This window comes from Lepisosteus oculatus, chromosome 1 (genome assembly GCF_040954835.1).
Source record: "Lepisosteus oculatus isolate fLepOcu1 chromosome 1, fLepOcu1.hap2, whole genome shotgun sequence".
NCBI classification, from domain to species: Eukaryota; Metazoa; Chordata; class Actinopteri; order Semionotiformes; family Lepisosteidae; genus Lepisosteus; species Lepisosteus oculatus.
In genome coordinates, this window is record NC_090696.1 from 33,129,340 (window position 1) to 33,153,281 (window position 23,942).

At 39.1% G+C, this 23,942-nt stretch overlaps 1 protein-coding gene across 1 annotated transcript in view; it reads right to left on the minus strand.

The window, feature by feature from the left end:
• The window catches only part of tmod1 (tropomodulin 1), a 33,737-nt gene extending 12,415 nt beyond the window's left edge, over positions 1-21,322 (minus strand). The window contains exons 1-6 of the mRNA XM_006629738.3: positions 21,168-21,322; positions 13,812-13,996; positions 9,212-9,368; positions 6,186-6,305; positions 1,464-1,553; positions 356-486 (exon numbers count right to left, since the gene is read on the minus strand). Of these exons, the coding sequence (XP_006629801.1) occupies positions 356-486; positions 1,464-1,553; positions 6,186-6,305; positions 9,212-9,368; positions 13,812-13,931 (618 nt within the window). The 5' untranslated portion in view covers positions 13,932-13,996; positions 21,168-21,322. The remainder of the gene's footprint in view (positions 1-355; positions 487-1,463; positions 1,554-6,185; positions 6,306-9,211; positions 9,369-13,811; positions 13,997-21,167) is intronic.
• Positions 21,323-23,942: the final 2,620 nt, after the last annotated feature.

Below are 23,942 nucleotides of genomic sequence, written 5' to 3' on the forward strand. Positions count from 1 at the left end.
TGTTTCAAATTAGGACACTGACAAACAGTGTAAACAAAAAAAAACAAATCTTGCAGTATGAAACAAAAAATTCAGACACTTCTTTTAGACAGAAGGGCTACATCTACACCACCTTCATTCATGGCGTTACCTTAATGTGTTACAAAATCTCAAGGCTGGGGGAAAAAGAAGGACATTTGAATGTTGCCATTAATCCTTTCTTTTAGAACAATTGCATTCTTTCATTGTCAAGCTAAAATATACCCCAAGCTACTTCTGAGCTACATAACATTACATTTGAAACCAGATCAACGTTCTGTCTTCTGCCCTGGTATTAGCATGAAACAATCTGTGCCAGAACAAGTCAAGAGTTTACCTTAATATTATTGAGGTTCACCTCCACCAGGTCTGGATCATTGTTCTTGATCTTCTCAAGTGTTTTTTCAATGTCTGTGGAGTTCGGCTCTTCATCGGGCACAGGTTTGTACTGGGTAGACTGAATTACACCTTAGTGGAATTGAAAAAAGCAATGAAATCACAGAATACCCATTTCCAATTGAAAATTTCTAATCTTATATTAAAAATAAAGACCTTCAGGCAGCTAATGATAAAAGCTTTAAATCACATTACAATTGTGATTATTTCTTTAAGGAATGACCGTGAGAGTTACTGCTCTCATTCATGGAAGTCACTGGAGATTCTTTTGTATTCATACTTAAATATCATACACTAGCACAGTTATTAAGAAAAGCTTATTACTTAAAGCCTGTGCTCTTGAAAATTAGGGAACTCATCTATAGGATTTTTTTTTACAAATGTTTTAGGGAGTAGGGACAGAAATAGTATATAATTTAACATAAACTGCAAAATGCATCATCAGTCCTGAAAAATCTCAAATATGTCTTTTAAGGAGGGGCTAAATCTGTTATTATTTTTAATTCCACAAATACTTCTCACTGCACTGTTGCTTTTGGGGTCCTTGCTCTTTGCATCTATGTGGTGAGAAAAGAAAAACGCAGATATGCACAGTTTCCTATTTGCAAGACTTACAACTCCACACGTCATACCCTGTAAGTCAAACACCTATCCGTTCTCACTTTGAGCCGAGCTGATAAACTCCATAAATGGAGCAAAAAGGGGTGCAGACCTGTAGGTCACAGCACTATCACTAGGCTCCCCTGTGTATCTTAAATGTATATGATTTTTTTGGTTTAGATCATCTTGCAATATAACTGAATTGGTGATAAATGACATTTTCACGTCTAGGGTAAAAATGTACACATAGGAGAATGCGGTGTGAGGTATCTGCAAAGTACACGTTGCCGAAAATGTTTGAGAAACCTTTATAACTTTGTTGTTGCCGTGGGTGGGCTTGTGCCTGGTTAAGATGGAAACATAACAAAAATGAAGGTTACATTTTTTTTACACATCTACACAAAAATAAAGGGGGCTGACATTTTACATGTGCGTATGAGAGCACTTACTGTTCAAGCCTTCCTTGTTGACAATGGTGCTGCTGGCAAGAGCCTCATAATACTGCTGGTTGCTCATCAGTGTGTGCATACCCAGAATGGCTGTAAGGACAGATGGAGAACACTGCTGACTTGGGGGAACATTCCAGAATCAGAAGCAAAGACAAAGTTCTGGTTCGTAGTGCCAAGAGCTACAAAAACAATCTTACACATGTCTTCAACACAAGTCACAATAGGCTCAGCACAGACATCCAAACACAGCAGGCAACAGTCTTTCTCTTGCACTTGGCTCTCTTTCAAAGGCATTGCCAGGGGGCCAAAAAAATACATGTACATGATAAAGCATGTATTGTTTCTCCATTGATACACCAATCGATTTCATGCAAGCATTCATAAATTTACCTCCCCACAACAGTCACAATGCTTTCATAATGTTGATAATTACTAGAAAATCAAGAATAGTTAAAACTCAACATAAATCTTTGATATTGTAATTAAATGTATGACTTTCTACAATGCCACCTTGAATGCTATTTTCAGTTCTGGTTATCAAATTATGAAGAGATAAACAACTACCTTAGAGCTTGAGTTCTACACATCGACTTCAAATGTTTAAAAGGAATCTCCAGAGCTAAATAAACCTGTCATTTCATCCAAAGTTCAGGATGCTCAATGGAACTTTGACCTGAGGTAATTAAACACTGAGCAAAATTCGCAGGAATCGTTCAGAATTATCAATACTGTGAAAAGATCACGTGACAAGAGTTTGAGACAAGCACAAAGGAAATTGAGGGAACATCCTTGCACTAGATTTTGTTTTGAACTCACTGTGCAACCTAGGACTAGGACTAGAAAGACAATTACAAACCAAAAACTTTAATGTACTAACAATATAAAAGTAGAGAGAAAAAAACCTTTGTGCCAATTCAAATTCCTGATGGGATTTACTGTAGGTAGTTTCAAAGTAAAACCTATCATGGTTGTCCTGATGTTATATGGATTTCTTATAGTTTTATACAAACATTGTGTCAGTGTGGAACATATTCCTCTGCTGTCCTCAGGAAATAGCTACACTACAGTGAGCAACGGTTCATTTCAGTACCAATTTGCAACACAGTACCAGTGAAGGACTGGCCATTAAGACAATTATTCAAGCCCTTATATACACGAAAAAAGTACCACTGCACCAACTGCAATTGTATTAAAAGTCTTTTGCAGGTTATCTTCCTTTTGTTGTAGGTTATTTGTTCACAAACAACAATTCATGTAAGCTGCTGTAACAAAAATAATTTACGATTTTATTTTCTTTCAAATGAAAACCCACAAACAGTAAATTTGACAAAGAGGAAATTATATACCAAAAATAGAGATGACAAATGAAAGTTTGCATGGTTTGTATGATTAAAAATGAAAAACACAGCGATAATGAGAGTTCATACATTTTGTCTTTTTGAGTTGAGTTTTCAAACATTATTTTAGTTACTTAACATATTAACAGCAGTTTCATTCAAGAACATGGAAAATAAGAGAAGGTGTGCAGACATGCACTCACAGATGACATTTTCCCAGGTGAAAACTCCTGACTGAGGCACAGATACAGAACAGAACAGAGCAGCCATTGAATAATGCTGAACAAGCAGCCACAGCTACATAAAACGGCACAGACAGACAAACTACTTTTGGACTCCTGGTATTCAACAGATCCAGACTATGTCTTATTTTTAAATACATGTTGCAGGTGCTTAATTTGTAGTGACTTTTAATCACATTCCCTAGCAAGCAAAACATAACATAGCAAGAAGATATATGATTATCAGCCTCTTTCATCAAAATGGGATAAGGACATAGTACAAAAAGACTCAAGGGTTTCTCAGTGGGCATATACTGTATCTTGGCACCTCATGCATGCTGGAAAAGGTCCACAGATACAGACAGTGTCATCAAAAACAGCACTATAGCCCAATACCTCATCTAGTGAAGTCCTGAAACTATACAGGGAGGCTGAAGTACATTAAATTAAGATGTAACAAATGAAATATACAGCATATAACGCTTCGGGTAATTTCATTTATTCAGAGATTGGCAAAATCAATCCATGTCAATTTGAAACTATTAACCAAGCCAGCAAAGTCCAAAAGTTTTCACATATGCCATTGCCATAGAGGAATATGAAGAGTGGATTTCAATTCATCTAAACAGCAGTGGATCAGCAGTGTTTAGATCTGCTGAAGAAATTATTTTCATTCATATTAGATTCTCTTAGGTATTTTCGTTGGAAAAAAAACAGAGCACACTAACAGCATTTTAAGTTTATTTTCCTGGGCTCTGTAAATAAACCAAGAACGCGCTTGGCTGTACTGGATCGACTGCTGCTTAAATCCACTGACAACCCAGGGAAAACAGCGCGCCGCAGTCAGATAGCTTACAATCCCAGAGAGATGGCTAATGAAATGGGTGATGTCATGATGCCAGAGGAGAGCAGATTGCTGTGCTGCAAAATAAACATGAGTGGTTAGGATGATAAAACAGACAGCAATACACCACCATGAAGAAGAAGAGAAGCCTACAGTAACAGCATCAGATTGCAAAATGCTGACAACTGAAATAAGGAGAAATCTTGTGGCAAAGTGTGTATATGCCCTTTCGTTCGTAAGTATAAGAAGCAATTACAAAAATCACAATCCATCAGTTCAAGACGATGAAGGACACTCCTGCAAATGGAGGACTAGGCTGAAATAAATTAGAGATGCCATTAGTAGACTGTGGTGAGACGCGTAGAATACAGTGTGAAATAAGTCTGTAAATGCTAGAATAGCTGCGTGTTACATCTTAAAGTACAACGGAATCTTTCACCTGGCTCGTGAGCTGCTGCTGACTGGCTCAACTGGAAAAGGCACTGGCCCTGACTGCAGTTTGGGCTCCAGATGTCATGAGTTCAAGCCTGGCCTGCCTCAAGTGATGAGCACTGTCAGGTGTTATTAGGTGTCCAGGGATCTCTCAGGTCCCAGCAAAACTGTGATCTCTGCAACTTCCAAAGTGTCTGCAGTAGCTCATGATGATATCATTAAAGGATCACACATCAGTACAGATCTTGCTATACGTCAGTGAGGTGGAGGCTGTATGTTCAATTCCTGTTATCTTCACAACCGGTACAGATTTTTTTTAATTGACTAATTTTTACGACCTTACATATTTTAATTAAAGATACCCAGTGCCATAGCAGAGGAGTATTCAAGCTGTAGTGTGCAAGCAGTTTACTGCTTCCTTCTTTAAAAGGAATATAATACAGCAATAAAAATAACTTTTATGTTTTTTTCATACGGAAATAGAAATATTGCCTACAGTAAGAATTGTTACAAACAAGAAACAGCCATTATTTGACCCATAGCTTGTTTGGCTGTTAGCTAATTGATCTGAGGGTCTCATCCAGACATTACTTGAAAGCAGCCAGGCTATCAGCTTCAACAACATGGAATGGCATCTTGTTCCTTATTCCTGCAACCCTTTGTGTCTTAGTTTTAAATGCACTTTCATGTACAGAAAAATCTAATCATCTTCTATTTGGTGCAAAAGAGTGTCCAATCGGCTCATTCACATTTGTACTTGGCATTAACCCTGTACAATAATCTCATCCACATTTACGACAGTTAGAACGATGACCTATGATTGACCTATGACTTATGACTGACCTATGATTGAGACTCGAAGGCATTCTGTGCCCATATATTGGTACATGGACAACATTAAAGGAAACTCAGTTTAACAAGCCAATCAGGCAGGTAAAAAGGGAATCAAGGTAATTCGATTTTTTGATGGAACAATCCTAACATCAGTCAAGATGACGCAGCCTTATATGACGTTCTGTAATGTTATGTGAGATGATGTATCAAAATGTATTTTGCATCTAAATGAAAGCTTGGAAGCACCCAGAAACTATTTACAGGTCACAAAGGGCCAGTATGTTCTACATATTGTGCTCAGGTTACATCCTTAACTTAGAATATGAAATTAATTTGAATTTCAAGTTAAAAAAAACCCAAGAAGAAGCACTCCCTGAGTTTGAAAAGGCCCGCTGCACTCACATTAAATGTGTTACTACTAGCCAGCAACCAGGTCACCCTGCAACTCATAACTGGTAACCCACTGATGCAGGTGTGAGCCTGGTCAGTACCTGGATGGAAGACCGACTGGGAAAAACTAAGGTTGGTGCTGGAAGAGGTGTTAGTGGGGCCAGCAGGGGGCGCTCACCCTGCAGTCTGTGTGGGTCCTCATGCCCTAGTACAGTGAAGGGGAACTATCAGTCGCCGTCCTTTGAGACATAAAACTGAGGTCCTGACTCTCTGCACTCACTACATTTCCTCCTGGCCTTTACTAATCACGGCCTCCTAATAATCCCCATCTCTGAACTGGCTTCATCACTGCTCTCCTCCCCACTGATAGCTGATGTGTGGGGAGCGTTCTGGCGCACTATGGCTGCCGTCGCATCATCCAGGTGGGGCTGCACATTGGTGGTTGTGGAGGGGAGTCCTTGTTACCTGTATAGCGCTTTGAGTGGAGTGTCCAGAAAAAGTGCTATGTAAGTGTAAAGAATTATTATTGTTGTTATAATTATTCTTATTCTTCTTCTTCTTATTATTATTATTACATGAAGTACAGCTATGTAAAGCCATTACGAGGGGCAGTAACAATGGCGAGTGGCTTTGGTGGCGGTAGACGGCTATCCTGTCCCCTCACCTGCGATGTCACACAGCTCGGCGTCACTGGCGTTAGCCAGGGCCTCCTCCAACTCTGGCTCCAGGGTGACGTTCTCCATTATCGGGTCCACAGGCTTCGACTTGGGGACCCAGGCCTTCCCTGAAAGCACAAGGAAACCGCTGTGAGAGCAACCCCTCACGCACAGGCACCCGAGTTTAGATTGGCAAACACTCAAGCAATCAACGTATTTAAGGTTTTGATCTTTCTTTTGAGATTTTGCTGGCATTGAACTCCTTTCATGCTTGAGCCTTCCCATTTTGATTAAAAATGTTCACATTGATTAAAAACAGTCAACAATTATTTGAAACTCAACAAAATGGGACATCAGTGGAAGAGAGTGAATACTTCTGTTAGGCACTCTAGCCAGAGATATGCTATTAAACACAGGTGGGTTACAGTGCAAAGAGGAGGCCCCGGATGTAAGTGTAAAGTATTGAAGTATTATGTTGGCAGTTTTTAAACTAGCTGAAACCTTTCACTCACAGTCATGACCAAGATTGATAATGCCCATAGATCTGTGGTTAACTCAGACACCTTGTATTTATTATATACTTATAAGGTTTCTGTCATTATCACTTCTGACGGGCACACTAAAACTGCCCACCTTTACTCTATCATGAAGCACAAACATCTGTAATACACACTGAACCAGCTGCTTATTAACAACAGGCGTCACAAACTTATTCATTGTCCTTCTGATCACAGTTCAAGCCTAGTAGCTGTGGAGTAATGCCCAGAAACATGCCAACATCGAAATGTTGTTGAAATGTGGTGAAGAGCTTACGTTTGCATTCAGCATATATTGGAAGACCTAATTTGAGGCTGTAAAAAGCAAAATGCCCCTGGCTTATCTGTAAGAATTCTGCAGCTGGCAATCCAGGAAAGGCGTTTCGTAGATTACAGACAGAGGATTTTGAGGCAGTAAAGCAGAAATTACTGAATGCTGCCCGGACCTCAGTGAGGCAGAGCTAGAGGGGGGATTTTAATTGCCCTGCCCAGAGTGGACCTTTGTGTGAGCTGGAGGGCACTGCAGGTCTGTGCCACGTCAGTGGTATCCAACCTCTAGTAGACCGTAACCACCTTTTATTCATTCCATTCAGTTCTTCAGTAAAATCTGATAGTTTTCTATTCATGCCCCATCTGAAGTCTATCAGTTTAATAAAGATTTTTTCGAAGTTGACTGAGAACTCGTGGTCTTCAGATTTGTCAGAATGTCTCCTTGCATATCATCGAGCAGGGGTAGACCAACTTCGGTTTCCCTGTTCCTCTTCAGTTACCTTTCTCAAGAAGCTTTGGGGGTTTCTATGTCCTTTGCCTCATTTTTTTTTCATTATTACCCAAAACTTAATATCCATTTCAAATTGTATTCTTATTTATTATTTTCTTAAAACGACCGAAAGAGCCAAAACATTCCTCAGCCATTGCTGGCGGTGACGTCACTGGAAGGCCAGACAGTCGCCTCCTGCTGTCTTTCCAGAAGGGAGTCTATTTGCAGTTCTTCCAGTTCACTGCAGGGGCACAAGCCTGAACACAGGCAGAGCAGAAACTGCTCAACACTAGGAAATGGCATTCTCACCTGAAGGTACAATTGTACAATTAGCTGAGCCCTGCCAAGGTTAGGTACATGGATTTTACCCAGCCTAGCAACTCCTCCCAACCAAAACAGGACATGAAGCGCTCACTGTCACATGGGTGAAATCTAAGCTTTGTTCTTTATACAACAACGTAGGACCAAAGGCACCCACCAGGGGCTGTTAATCTGCTGGACTGATGCAGATCACAAGTTAAAAGATGGCGGTGAATTGGCCAGCTGTACAGTTGGAAAAAAAAAATGGACAGCGAGACTCATGGGACCGTAGCAGCAAAGCTTGGCTTGTGTTACACGAAACCATCTCTGGCATTTTGCAGTTTATTTCCAGGCCATGCAAGCAGGGATTACATGAATTTGTGGTATCTTACACCCTTTGGGTTTTCACTGCTATTTCGACTGCTTTTAAAGCTCTACTTGCCCAGTGACTCTTTCATTTTAAGGTGTATCATGTTTAACCAAGTGCTTCAGCTTAGAACCAGCAGGCAAATGATACTAAATGTGTACAAGTATAGCAATTGAACTAAATACACAGCAGACACTCTACTAGTGCCCCGAGCGCACTTGACACACGGGGACTAATGCTGATAAACAGTTACTGGATATTGCATCACTCTGCAGCAGTGTTACCAATAACACCCCCCTTTAATAAGCAATATGAGAATGTTAAAGAGCATGAATACCAGCACTGGTCTGTTTCAGAACAGAGAAGTATAGGAGAGAGCAGAGGTAGTTAGAACAAGCAGTAACACGACATTTGAGTAAGTTGTGCCTGTTGTAATGTTTGACTTTCTACTTATTGGAAACAAACAGCACATAAATTACATTTTGTTCAAAGTTAAATATCATAAGGTTTCAGATTCCGATCAAAGGTGCTATAATGACAAAATAGCATTCGGACCTTTTACAGTTCCTCTCATGTGTATTTGATCTGTTTGTAATTCGGAAGTGCTATAACAACTAAACCAAAAATCAGGACATGCGGGTTAATAGCTGCACAAGATTTTTTAACTGAAGGTGTGATGTGGTACATTGCAACATCATTGACAAGAAACGCCTGGAAACACAATGCCAGAACATCCTGATGGCAAAACAGAGGATTTTAAAACAAATGTATGTGCTGGGAAAAAAAATGGTTATTTTAAGAGCTAATAAAAAAACATATCGTGACATTCTGACACAAGATGGAAACTGCCTTCTAAATAAAATGTCATTTTTCCCGTCTTAAATAAAATTCAATTCAATGTATTTTTATATAGCGCCTTCCACAACAAGGTTGCCCCAAGGCGCAACATAACAGCATCTACGTCACTCCTTGTGATTAAATGCAGAATATGTCTGTTGTGACAGGTGTCAGGAATAAAACCCACTTTGCTACAGCACGAATGGGGTTGAAAAAACAGAAGCCTCAGCCTACCCCTCTTCTCTCCAGTGAAGGGCACCAGGTCGTCCCTGTCTGGGTGCTCCTTGGCCTGTTTCTCCAGGTGAGCCAGCAGGTTGTCGCGTTTGAAGGGCCCTGTGGGAGACTTCTTGGTCTGGTCTTTCTGCCTCAGTCCCGCCGGCAAGAGAGCATTCTGACCACCACCAAGACGAAGAACACAGAAGGTGTCACGAGGGGAATAAAATAAGCTTTGCCCAATTGGTCCAGCGGTTAAAACAGACTGTTTACAAAATACATGTCAAACAGACCATGTGCAAACCAGAAGCTTTTCTTTTGACCTTTGGCTAATGAAGTACAAATGTTTGGTAATACATTTGGTAATCGTCAAAATATCTGAATAATAATTAAAATAATTTCTACAATTTCTACAACAGGATGTGACACTATGGTACAGAGATTAGCACTGCAGCCTCACAGAGGCCCAAGGTTTAATACTGGCGTGCTATCTGAGTGGAGTCTGTATGTTCTATGTAGGTGTGTTTTCATGTGGGTTTCCTCCAGGCGCTCCGGTTTCCTCCCACAGAGCAAAGACACACTGCTAGGTTAAATGGCTCCTGGGACAACTGGCCTGTTGTGAGTGTGTGCATGTTTATGTGGGTGTTTGCCCAGTGATGGACTGGCACCCTGTCCAGGTATCCTGTCTCACACCTGTTGCTTGCTAGGATAGGCTTCAGCTCCCCTGTGACGTACTGGATAAAATGGTTAGAAAATGGACAGACGGAGTACAATTTAATCTGTCCTGAAACAATTTGCTTCACTGAACATTTTAACATTGAACATTGTGTTCTACTTTGCAGATAAGGTCACCAGTTGTACTGAGAATATTCAGTCCATTGCTGTGGAGGTGGCAGTATCCACAGCTTCATGACCAACAAATCAGAGAGGCTCCTAATGCAGCCACTCTGATCCCCATTAAAGGGGAACTGAAGTCCCAATCTCTCAGACCGGTTCTTAAATCTCAGTAACAAAATAAATACATTGACATTATGGAAAAAAATACAAATTTTGAGTTAAGCACAAAATCGTGAACTTTGTGAAAATACTGTAAGTCTCTATGTCGCCGCAAACCCCTGATCTCGCACAGGTAAGAGCGAGAGTTTGCACGAATTGTGATGTGATGCAGCCTTTCCTACTCACTAGTCATAATAATAACTAATGTAATGTGATGTATGAGCAAATACAGCAGATATTGTTGTCCAGCAGATATTTTACTACAGAAATGTTCCAACGTGATCTCTATGCAGTTAAGTAGTAGCTTTTGGCAAAACCATCTTGAAATCGAGAGCAATATTTGTATTGGATTAAAAGAGATGTATTCACAAGCCTGCTTGTTTACAATGTCATAGGGCCCCAACACATGACCGGAAGTCCTGTTGCCTCGTTCTAAATCACAGAAAGTGGCGCTGTGCATACCTGGAAATTTTGACTATTTTGTGATGTAAATTGGAGGCTTTACAAGATACTGTGTACATTTTACTGTTATCGTGGTTTGAAATGCACTCATCAATGCCGATTCTTTCTAATCCCGAAACAGAGTAATAGAGTAATGCCTCAATATGTACAACCACAATGAGTTTAGAAAGACAACAGTCTTTCACAGTAGGATAAAACACAATTACAGAGTGGGAAAAGCAATACTGCTGCCTTAGTAATCAAAATGAAAGGTTAATACAACAACTCAAATTAAAAACGTAATAATAAATGTAATAATGTACTAGTGCACTGTATGTCATATTCCTTCAATGTCGCTCTTTAGGCTACATTTGCTTATTATTGTTTGTCTTGCAATTTTTTAAAATTTACCACAGTAGACACCTTGTAACAATATGTTTTAGGTGGGATGAAGAAAAGGATGTAAATGCCAGATGTAAATCAGTAGATTTCTTTTCCTAATCATTTTTTTGGAACTAAAGGCACACACAGTTTTCTTGGCCTTACTTGCGTACCAGTTATTTTCAGCTGAGACAATAGGAAGGGAGGAGTTCACTTTTTCACAAAGCCTCCTGACTTGCTCACTACACCATATGTCTTTTTATTTCTGTCACCTCTTCTCTCTCCGCAGGGAGCAAGAGGTGACGGCAGCAATATATCATCCCTGAGTCCAGAACTACCAAGCAGAGGAGATGATAAGAAACATGAGCCTCCTGTTAGCATTCTTCAGTCTGCATTGTTTCAGCAGGCACAATCTTGGAGTCTGGCAGTCCAATAGCACACAGGCCTTGTGCCTTCTAAAGAAAGACTTGTTGAGGGGAAGGATCTGAAGGGGCCAAGGGTGGCGGCATAGCTTCAGAACAGAAATGGGATGGGGGGAGAAGGAGTGCAGGTGGAAAATGGAAACGTAATTACTGTAAGCAACATCACTTCCCTGTAAAATGTCTCTTTCATTTGAACCCCACGCATGCAGGCGCTGATGATTGACTTTATGTTGTTGTTATGAGGCTCTTACATTGCATTCATTTCGGGGCTTGTTTTCAAGGTCACTTCAAAAACATTTAGGGAACTGCTCTTGTGAACCAAACACTGGTCCGACAGCTGGAGGTTCGCTCCTTGTTTGTGTGGGTTTGTTCCACACAGATGCCACAGAAATGTTGGCCAGGTTTAACCAGAGTCTTGCCCAGGATGTAGCTCCCCATTGTGCCCTGTGCTTCTGGGATTGGTTCCAATTTGCCATGATCTTTACCAGGAAAACAAGAGGCTTTTAGATCATGGATAAATTGGCTGTGGAAACTTTGGTCCAGAAATTGTGTATCTGTGCTCTGCTCGTACAATTCCTCTTTTATTCTCCTTTACTTTTTGTATGAGGTGACATGTAAGACATACTGTATGTAAAGGGTTTGTGTAAAAGTATGACTTAACAGTCAGTTTTGCCCATCTAAAGAGCTTACATTTGCTCACATTGACTAAAAATTACATTCAATGCCAAATTTGACTTCAGAAAAGTCAATCAGTGTCAAAGCTGCTGTGTCAGAACAGTGCCACTGTGTTTTTACAGAGTACAGAGAACCAAGAAATCAGATTTTTTTGAAAGGGCATCAATTTAGAATTTCTGTATGTCAAAAAGATGAGAGAAAAATATATATAGATTGAAAATACAACTCAACTAATACAAACATAAAAAAACAGTGAGTGAAGTGGAGGTGTGTGAGAGAAATGTGGAGGCTGTCGCAGGCCAGAAACCCTACATAAACACTATGTTGTCAAAGCCTGAAGTATGAGTAAGCTGCCACACCAGAATAGAAATAAAAGAATGTGTGGGATTACGTGCCATGGAAAGAAAAAGAATCCCCAGGAGAGAAAACAGTGCTGTGATCTGACCTCACAAATTTGGAGAAATATTGTATTTGGATGTTTAAAGCTTTGACTTTCATAGTACAGTCAGTATCACTTCCAAACCAATGGTTTCCCCATGTCTATGGCAAAAGGCAGATAGCCCAGTCAACTAATAGTGCCAGTGGGACATTTGTGGCAAAATTTCAAATGTTACCATCCATACTTGTAAGAAAGGCAACACTACAGCCTTCACACTAAAATACTTGTCTTAATCCCAGTTTCTATACTTAATTGCTTATTAACGCACACAGTTAGCATGATCCCTCATATTCAACAGCCCTGATCTCCATCCTCACCTGCTCATATTGATATGGATCAGCCCAAGTGGGCCAATGAAATCACATTCTAACTCTGACATATCGGAATATATCGCTCAATGAATTGTCTGATGCTTTAGAATATGGACACAAAGACATACAAACAGTGAAAAGTGGGGCTGAAAAATGTATAGACAAAAATGCTGTGTCACACAAAACAAAATGTATCCAATTGTTATCACTACGCATAATTAAAGGTGTTAAACATTATAAACCAATTTACCTTTTCAGTATTGCATAGAGTACAACCAGTAATAAACCTATTGTTATTGAGACATGTACAGTAAATTGAAAAAAAGCTTGGAAAAATTGAGTTGTTGTGTGCTTTAAATGACAAGGACAATTTTTAAACCCAGTCCTTCACTGCCCATTTCTTAATACATTTTAACCCTTCATCATCAAGGAAAATGCTATTGGATACAAAAGGAAGTCTAATTTAACCTGCCTTAAAAAAATTATAAACAGTAAATAAAAGAAAATGCATGATTACATTTTACATATATATAATAATACATTTTTAGCATTCCTCCTATAAAATATATTGGATTATTTATCCATCCATTTTCTAACCAATTCCCTGAAAGCAACAAGCACAAGGCAGGATACAATCCTGGATGGGACACCAGTCCATCGCAGGGCACACACAGACAGATACACACATGCACTTACACCAGCGCCAATTGAAACTAGAAGCTAATTAACCTACCAGTATGTCTTTGGACTGTGGGAGGAAAACAGAACACCCGGAGGAAAACCCCACGAACAAGGGGACAACATACAAACTAGATGCAGAGAGCCCTCCAGATCCAGAACTGGACACAGGGCTCCAGCACCTCAAATTCATGTCTACAACAACAAACTAACGGCAACTGCACCCACTTTATCCAACAAACAAAGACCAAGATGCAGCCAGCCAACAACAGACTCACATCAGGGTCCAACTCCTCCAGCTCATCTTCCAACCTCCGGAGTTCCTCTTCCGACAGCTTCTTCAGAATCTCATCCTCATCCACATCCCGGTACTTCTCTAGTTCCTTCTTATATGACATGGCAGAGGGGCAAAACACAGGCAAAAAAGCCTTCTCTCCCACAAAAGTGTCTTCAAGACAAATACCTGGAGAGAGAAGCATGACACATATTATAAAACAGCATTTATTGAAAAGGAGATGTGACAATTTACAGTACTGCCCTGTTACATAATATACACAGCATGAATACCTTAAACACATTTCTTGCTACAGTTCTTTATTCAGTAAATTATTTTAAATTTTGTTTCAGAAATACATCATGTGTGACAGAGTCTCCGTCCTTGTAAAACGGTTCAGGTTCAGCCCTAGTCTCCAAGAACAACAAGCTGAACAACATCCCTCTTGATCAGTGATTCCCAGTCACTGGTGTGCTCTGGCTTAGGTCTTAATCATAGATATGTTTATTTCAATTTACTATTTCATACGGAAGCTTATTTGCACTGAGGAGAAAATAAAAAAGTGTTTCCAACATACTTATTGTGTTTAAACAAGATAACATTTTCTTAAAAAATGATAATTACTTTGTGAACAATAAAGGCTAATAAATTAATACCTTGCAATATGTATACAATAATATTGTCTCATGCAAAGTCGCATTGTCTTTAATAATAGAAGAATATTGTCACATTCCTTATTGTGGAAATGAATTGATCTAAAGTAGCACGTAAAATGTCTTCTGTATAAATGAAAAGAACACCCTTCTGATCATTGAGCAACTGAGCATTCCTGGGTTAAACATGTGCCTCTTTCACTATTTCTGTGAAAAACAGAAATGACAACGGATTTACCAACACTTAAAGACTTAAGTCTGACTGTTATTGTTGGTTGATTGTTGAAACTGTAAATACAAAAAACTCAAAAGCTAATAGCCTAAGCTTACATCAAATACATTTAAATTTGGAATTAAGTGGCAAAATGCAGAAAATGTGTCATTTGAAGGGAAAGAAAACAGACAGTATTTGCACAGAAATGTAAAGGAATATGGGAATGCTGCACAAAATGGAAAACAATTGCAGGATGGCACACAAGCAGTAGCCAAAAGAACAATACATTAATGAAGAGAGTCCTGTTGCTGGTGAGAGGCGTTAGCAGTGCTATCTTGTGTATTATCAGATTCTCATTTAAACACAAAATTATCACATTTAAACACAACAAATATGTGATTTAATTGCAAATATGATCTCATCTGTAATCAATATTACGTACTTTCGCACATGGTCTGAACTTGTCGTGTGTTTATATACTGAAATGTCTACATGTTTCGTACCGTGAGCGCATACTGTGACTGTGCTGTGACTCGTCCATGTTCTGTATATTGTCCAATGTTTTATTAATGCCGTTGGCGGGGGGAGGGGTTTTGGCCAACCTCACCTTATGGCCTCGGTTGCAATTGCCTCAAGCAAGATGAGTTAATGCCAAACGTGCAAATATTAAGTACCTTATTTTGGCATATCAGAATCTTACTGGGATACCTTTAAAGGAAGCAAATGCAAAAATGTGACTCAAATTATGAAAGCTTATTAGTGCCACAGAGGAAAAACATTTTTATGTTTAAACGAGATCATCAGAATCAGAATCGCTTTTATTCGCCAGTACGTGTCAGGTACAGGAATTTGCCTTGGTACATTTGGAACCTGCTCACCACAAAACCCACACAGGTGCAAAAGGAGCATTAACATTAACATTGGTTCAAATACTCACTGTGTCTTTTAATTTGACTCCCAGGATAATATACCAGCATAAGGATTAATAGGTCAGTAAAAAATGCCAACTTAAGACGTAATACTGCAATAAAGAACATCATAACAAAAAGTTTGTAAATCAGAATGTTCTTGCCAGACAGCTAGAAAGGACTAGCTTCTTATACTCTGAAAAACTATATAAGAACTCGTGCTGAGATGACTGTAAAGCTTGCAAGGCTGTTACAGTAAGCTGATGAACGTGTTTTCCGTGACAAGTAGTAATAATATAAGCCAGGTTTAGAGTGTATACTAAATCAACAAAATGTACATTCTTGATTATAATTTCTTGTGACCCATTGTAGTCTAATTCAGAGTAATTCTAAAAATGTGGTGTCTCTCCATAACGTGTTATGTGAACAAAATAGGACAGGCAATCACATATAAACTATCTTTATCCTATTGAATGCATTATCCCCCAGATTAATGACAAGAGCAGCCCTGAGGCTTGATAAACAATAGATAGACTGAGGCCCAGAGGTCTGAAGGAAAGGCCTGCTTTGCTTTTCTTAACTGATTGACTTAAAACGGTAAATAGAAACAGCCCCACATAATATTCTAGATCTGATTTTTAGGTCTGGGTGATGTTTAAGCAGACAGAATGTCAAATCTAGTGTGTTAGATCTCCCTTCTCTCATTGACATGACTTGTGAGGGTTTGGCGGACATGACAATCTTTTCCACGGCTATAGATTCCAATTTTCTGTGGAAACTAAATCTAAAGCCTATTATAGTACACAAATAGTGGCAATATTTTTACTTCCCATCCCTCACATTATTGAGGCTTACAGCGATGAGAAACAAAACTTGACAAACAGAATTGAAATGGCTGATATATCATTTTTTGTGTAATTATTCTTTCACTAAGCAACGCTGACATATTACTCCATTAATAGAGGTCAACTGCTCTTTTGCCTCTCTTGAGGTCTCCTGTGTTCTGTGTTGTGAAGTTTTCTTTTGCTTTTTGTTTTGGTTTGTTTTGTTTTGTTTTGTTTACTAGTTTGTTTACTTTTGTTTGCACAATCCATCTCAATATTGCAATAATTAATGTGCTTTAAATTGTTTGGTTTATTATTGTATTCCGAAAAAGTGTTCCATGCATTCCACTTGCGCATTGCAGTTTTGCACAACGTTAACAACAGAACTTTTTTATTTTTTGTAAATGTACAACAAGCATATACAGTACAAGCATAATATTTCTAAATCTTATTCCTCAAATAGTAAATTTACCCCAAAATATATAATGTGCTGTGCATTTATTTCAAACTGGAGGATGTACAGAACCAGCAGGCATGACATACTTGCATTTAACAACAAATCAGAGACATGGCACCTAGCCCTATAACACAAAAGAGACTTGCTGTAACAGTGAACAGAACAAGCCATTAATCCACATACATCTAAACTGCTGCACACAATTCCAGAACTAATGTGTTCTTTCAAAGGAAAGTGTCTATTCTGTAATGTGAGGCCTCTGCATTATACTAAAAATAATCTAATCAATCACACAAAGAACAGTTAATAGTTAAAGCTGGGCTACCACACAAAGCAAATGAAGCAATCAAGAACTAAGTCAACATGTTTTCTCTAAAACCAAAATATACTGAACTTCTTCATTAAGAGCATGAGTGGGTTTCATTATTTGCTTTAAAGATGCAGTGATCGACTAAAGTGCGAAATGAACAGCGTTAGTGAAAGTTTTACGTCACGCTACACTTGCACGAATTCACCTGTGTCCTTCTCTTAAGGAGTATATCTGGCTGACAGCAGAGCTGCAGAAAAAGGAGAAGATTAAGTATTGCCTTGCCTAATGCTCCTTCAATTTCCCACCCACGTGAACTGTCCAGAAATTATATTCCACTGTGCCGAGCTACTTTACAGACTTCTTTGGCAAAAGCAAATATCATTACATAGCATTATAAATTTAGGGACTCCCAGGTGGCTCCTCCAGTAAAGGTCTCTGTACAGAGTCCAGGAAGCGTCCTGCATAGCAGCTTGGTGATCACTGGTTCCCATCCAGATTATTTCGTTATCCTCCACTGAATACTTGCAATATTAAGTTACCTGAGTCGCCTGTGGGCTTCTCACCTTTTCATGCACAAGGGTCTGTTTGCTGACCAGCGACCTAATTTACTGGTTCACCCAGCTTCACATGCATGTCATCAGGCCCAACAGGCATAATAGTCTTGGTAGCTTTGCCACTGAAATAAGCTTTTTTTCCTAACTTATGCAAATGAATTTATTAACTATATTCTCCTCCAATGCCAGGCCTATACTAGACCCATATTATAAATATAGTTATAAACAGTATAAACAAAGACCTATATTATACTACATATAGATCTATATTAGGATAATATTATATTTACTCTCTGGTTTTCATTGCTAAACCATTTTTATATAGCATACTGAATTGCTTTCCATCTTTCCCTTTTAATTAATTTGGGCATTTACTATATGCTACAGTTAGAAATCATTTTTTCTTTTTTAGATTGTCTAGCATACTTCCTGTATGTCCATTAAGCCTGTATGTCAAAGTATTTGTTTTCATATTTCTTTTGAGTGTTTGGATATATTCATCCAACATTTCTGGGGAATAAGGTCTTTAAATCCCCCAGGTCATTATGAAAACCCTCCTAGTCAGTCATCGCTGGAGTAGGTTATCCATTGCGCAGTACATTTTGGTTTCGGGTCTTAGTGGATTTAATCGTTCAGTTATCTGGATAGATAACACTTCTTGCTAACTCCACGAATGCTTTCAAGCCACAATCATACAGACTGAGTTGGATATGGGAAATAATCATCTTTGGGACAGGAACACTTGAATAAAAATGTATATTTGTCTAAATGAGAAGATAAGTAAACCAAGGCCTGAAGTCTGAATAAAATCCAGAACACATTGTAGCTAGGTTACAGGTCTGACACCCTGGATTAGAATGATTGCTGTGATGAATTGTGTCCTGGTTGAGAATACAAAGTCTAGACAAACATCAGCTTCATGCCTTGCCCTTTTAATGGAATTATCCCTGTTCTGAATTATGACCCAGCTGGTTTTGCAAACTCTTACTTTTCTTACCCTGAAGCAATATGACCAGTGATTAATGGTACTATTGTGTAGCACGTTATGACGCAGAAATACACTTCTTTTCTAAATTTCCAAAGTGGAAACTACATGAAAGTGCATTTAAATCTGAGAGCAGGAGACACTTCTTTACCCAAAGAGTTGTTGGAGTCCAGCCATGCTGTCACAGCTGATACTCTGGTTTCTTTCAAGAAAAAACTCTTGCTGGGCCAAAAGGCCTGTTCCTAACCCAATTCATGGGACACACTCAAATTCATGGGTGTTTGTGGATTTATATCTTAGTATCTATATGTGTTTGTTCCTCTGTCCTCTTTATTCAAAGAAACGCAGGAGGAAGAAATAGTTATTCTAAATTCCCTACTCTATCACAAGACTGGCGGCAAAAGAGCTTCAATAATTATTATTTGTAATTAGGGATAGGCATGGGAAGAACTGATGACTAATATTACAGAAAGCATTGCCTTCATGACCTCAAACGTTACATTATTGCCAAAAAGTGGAATGTAATATGTAATGTAATATCTACCAGCGTCAAGTTTAGAAGGTATTCTGTAACCACTGAGGCTGGCAGGAAAAATCCAGGCTGAGCAAGTAAATTCCTGAGCAGGTACCATCACCCCACCACCTAATAGGAACCCTGGGGAAGAAGCTAAGCTGCTTATGTTTTCAGTTTACGTTGGGAAAAGCTAATTTAGAGACACTTGTCTCTAGCTTGTCTTAGTCTCTACCACATCATTACTGGGAGAATACGGAGATATTAAATGGTTAAATAGAACAGCCGCTATTTGAGGGCAGTAATGGGAAACAAACTGAAAACTTTAAATTAAAACAACGTGAACTTACAAATGTCAGCCTTTTTATCGGTACTACATTCTTGAATTTCCTCTACAACAGGTGTATTCAAACACTTGTTACCAAGCACGCGTTTCCTTTTTTTTTTTACAGTCTTCATTTTTTTAGTAACATGACTGGGGGGTTTACTTACAGAAATATACATTTTGAAGGGGAAAAAAACACAGGTGCTTGTGTAAGGAATCCAAGTTCGGGATCAAGTTCTGCATCGAGTTCCCCTTTCATGTCTTGTCCGATACAATAGTGATCCAGAGATTCAGCGATCTCACAAAAGCTCACGTAAATCAGGGCTTGCTGAAACTATCCAGTCGCAACCACTTATTGCTCAAAACTGTACAGACAGATCTCGGCTGTGCACAATTCCTGCTGCATTCTCAAGATCGATGAAGTTGTCTGCAACTCGTGTAGGTTGAAAGTGTTTCGACTAAACAGAATGAAGATTTTATATTTTCTGATCCTCGACATGTTAATCGCAATATACCGTATGATATGTGTGTGCCTAGTGTCTTTAATGATATTTCGTTTTATTTCTGAAATAAATAATTTAGTTCAGTGTCTATTACAGATCAATTGGAAATACTCCTCAAAAATACTGTGCTGGGAAACAAAACAGGCAAAAAAACAACAACAGAGGTGACACAACAGGTGTAGTTTACAAGATGTGTGGCATACTGCCACATAAACGTCTTTAATATTTTACGAGATATGTGTTCTACATGCAATGCAGAACGCACAATAGGGTTATTTGTATAAATTGGAATTGGTATACACAGTGAAAGGGTGTACTTTTGCTAATGTACATTTGTTCTAAGTTTCTAAGAACATGGATTTGCGTATGAATCAGTGCTAAGTCAAATCCAAAATCTGGTTCCTTTCTTCTAAGAGTACTTGTATGATTTCAAGACATCTTCATACAGTACACGTGTTTTTCACAAAATTCCAAAATTCACTTTGGTTAAAGTGCTTTTAACATTCTAAACCCACGCACATTTTACACTTTGAAGAAAAATACAAGTCTCCATAATATCTTCCAAATTAGACCGCACTGCCTCTCTTTCCATCTTTTGAAAACAACATTGTTCATTTAGCAGACCCGTTTGGTTTACAGACGCACCTTTATCGCTATATGAAATTCGGTATTCTGCAAGCCGGCAACGTACTCATTCAAATATCACATACTTAGCTATCCAAAAAATAAAACTTTATCCTTTAACAAATAATTTCACGAGTATATTCTGTTTCACGCCGCGTTTCTTTTTCATAATTAACATTAATAATGTCCACTTCACAGCGCTACCAATGTCTAATTTCGGGAACTATTAATTGCACACATTTATCACTATTCCCAAACAAAATAAAAAAGAATGCCTTGAACAAATCCACCGATCAAAGCGTCTTGAAAAAGGAGGTGATTTTACGATAGCTTACCTCTTCCACTGAGTATTCCAGTCTATTTATAGAGAGCAGAGCTAGTCCTGCTTTGTGGCAGCTGAATAGTTTGCCCAGATATGGTTTCTTTTCGGCGCCGAGGAAAAGGGCATACAATAAAAGCCGGACTTTAAGCAAAAGAAAAAAAAGGTCTTACCTCTAACGAGGAAACGGCCTGACGAAACAGATTAAATCCCAGGGAAAACTCGGCGTGGTACTGCTGTGTTAGAAGTTGCTGATTTTGTACCAAAGTTTTTTTTTCTTCGGCTCCCACACTGTCAAACAGGTCGCTGACAGAACTCAGATATAAGCCCGGCAGCCCTCCTCCTCTCTGAACTGCCCGTCAAGTGATGTCATCCCCGCTAGCTGGAGAAGCTACTTCAGTGACTTTCAAAAGTGTTCACCTCTCCTGGACTTTTTCATATTTTATTGAGTGAAAGTATTGAATCATAATGGGTTTATTTGGTATAAATCCATTTATTTGGACTTAAATGGGTTTATTTGGTAATTTGTACTATTGACTGGTACTAAACACTATATAACGTCAAAGTGAAAATAAAATTCGATAGTGTAGATCCTCCTAAAGGATACATTTGAAAACAGAAGATAACTGATTGGATAAGTATTCACTCCCCCTTTAGTCAATATTTAGTAGAGGCACTTTTAGTGGAAATTCTAGCCAGGAGTTATCTTGAGTATGTCTCTACCAGATTTGCACGTCTGGACACTGCAATTTGTACCCATTTGTCTTTGCAAAATTGCTCAGGTTGCTCAAGTTGGATGGGGACTAGCAATTTGCCACAGATTTTCATTTGGATTAAGGTCCTGCCTTTGACTGGGCCACAGCAGAACATTTGTCTTAGTTTTTAAGCCACTCCAGTGCATGTTTTGGATCGTTGTCTTGCTGGAAAATGAATCTTCTCCTAAGGCCCTGGTCTCTTGCACATTGCAGCAGGTTTTCCTCCAAGATTTCTCTGTACTTTGCTGCATCCATGTTGAATCTATCTTCCAGGCCCTGACGCAGTGAAACATCTACCATACCGTAGCACGATACCTCCACATCCATGCTCCAAACATATCGCTGAGCGTTCAGGCCAAAAAGGATAATTTTGGTCTTATGGGACCCTAAAATATTCTTCCATTTGTTACAAGTGCCTCCCTCAAGCCTTATAGCAAACTCCAGTTGAGGTTTAATATGAGTTTTTTCAACATTGATTTTGTTTTTTCCACTTTCCCATGAGGCCAAGATTTTTGAAGCGCCCAGACAATTGTCATATGCACAGCTGTGAAAGACTGTGATTCCTCTAGAGTTGTCTCATGGTGGTCTCCCTGACTAGAGCTCTTCGAGTGCACAAGTTTTTGAAGATGCCTTCTTCTGTAACAGATTCACAGTTGTGCCATATTTTCTCAATTTTTTATAAACAAATATGGACTTTATTGTTCTACTGTGCTTTACTGTGCAGTAGGGATATTCAATGCCTTGGAAATGTTCTTATACCTTTCCTGATTGGTGCTTTTCAATTTGCTTTGAATGTTCCTTTGTGTTCATGTTGTAGTTACTAAACAAGGGCTGGACCTCCCAGAGATAAGTATATTTAACCTGACCACATGTAGATTCAATTCAACAAATGTTTGATTTTTAAAGACAATGGGATGTGCTGGAAACTATTTAGGTGTGTCATAACAAAGAAGGTGAATACCTTCTATTTTCTGATTTATATTTATAATTAATTTAGGAGGGTCTGTAGACTTGTTTTCACTTTGACATTATAGAGTTTTTTGTGTCTATCATGGCCAAAAATCCCAGTTCAATATGTAGGGTGGTGGACAAGCTGTGTGTGAGCCAGGGACACCAGCGAGGAGACACCTGAGCTGGAATGTTTGGAGGGAGACATGCCAGCTACTAGTGCCAAGAACAGTCTTGAGGTGACAGATGGATCTATCTTTTCTCCTGCTGGTCCACAGGAACAGGTAGATCATGGAAAACTATCTCACAGTACACAGCCACAGCACTGGTACCCAATGTGCCAGAGGCACCCTCCCAACAGATTGTCATGTTGTCAATGAGTCTCCTTTATCCTTGTTTTAGAGACATGACAAATTAAAGGGTTAGAAATCTAGTACACATCTGAATTAAGAGTTCTTAGAAAAGAGGTCCCTGTTTAGAGCTTGCTGCACCGTGCCCTACACCCACCATACACTTACTGATTCTGTAGATAATTGGTTAATTGCTGTCGGCGACGCAGTCACCCGAGGAACAGGTAAATGTAGGGTGGAGGACTAACTTGGTTGTGCCTCTAGGAGGCGCTGTGTATTGGGAATCTTACACGTTCACAGCTGGTATTCTGCCTCCTGCTGGCCAGAACTCGAAGGTGAATGTGTTCCGTTTGTCTCTCTTTCTAAATCTGTTTAACATCTTGCTGTAATGTTCCTAACCATTTATAAAAAATCAAGAGGTATTACAAGATGAATTATTATTTTTATTTTGTGTTGAATAAATGTGATTCTGATAGTCTACTGTATGCAGTCTGAGCGCATGGCGTGGAGTATTATGGGGTGTCCGATGCAATGCTAGCTGTATGGGCAGTGATTAGTTTGAATTCTTGTTTGGTTTGTTTTGTGATATATGAATTGCAGACATCCCAACTTAAAAAAAGTTCAGGTGTGGGGGACTTGAAAAACAAAATCACAGCTATATAAATAATTCGCTGATAGATACTATAATAGATATCCAATACACTATAACTCAGCAGTCCGGTTCAATAATCTCACTTTCTTTGCAAACTTTCGCTGTACAGAGATGTGGCTTGTTAAGCAGATTTGAGAAAATTTGGAAGCGGGGGCGATTTCCGGGAGATTCTGGATCACTTGCGGGAGTCAGGGAGGAGACGCCGATTTCCGGAACTTCCGGCAGACTCGGGATGTCTGGAAC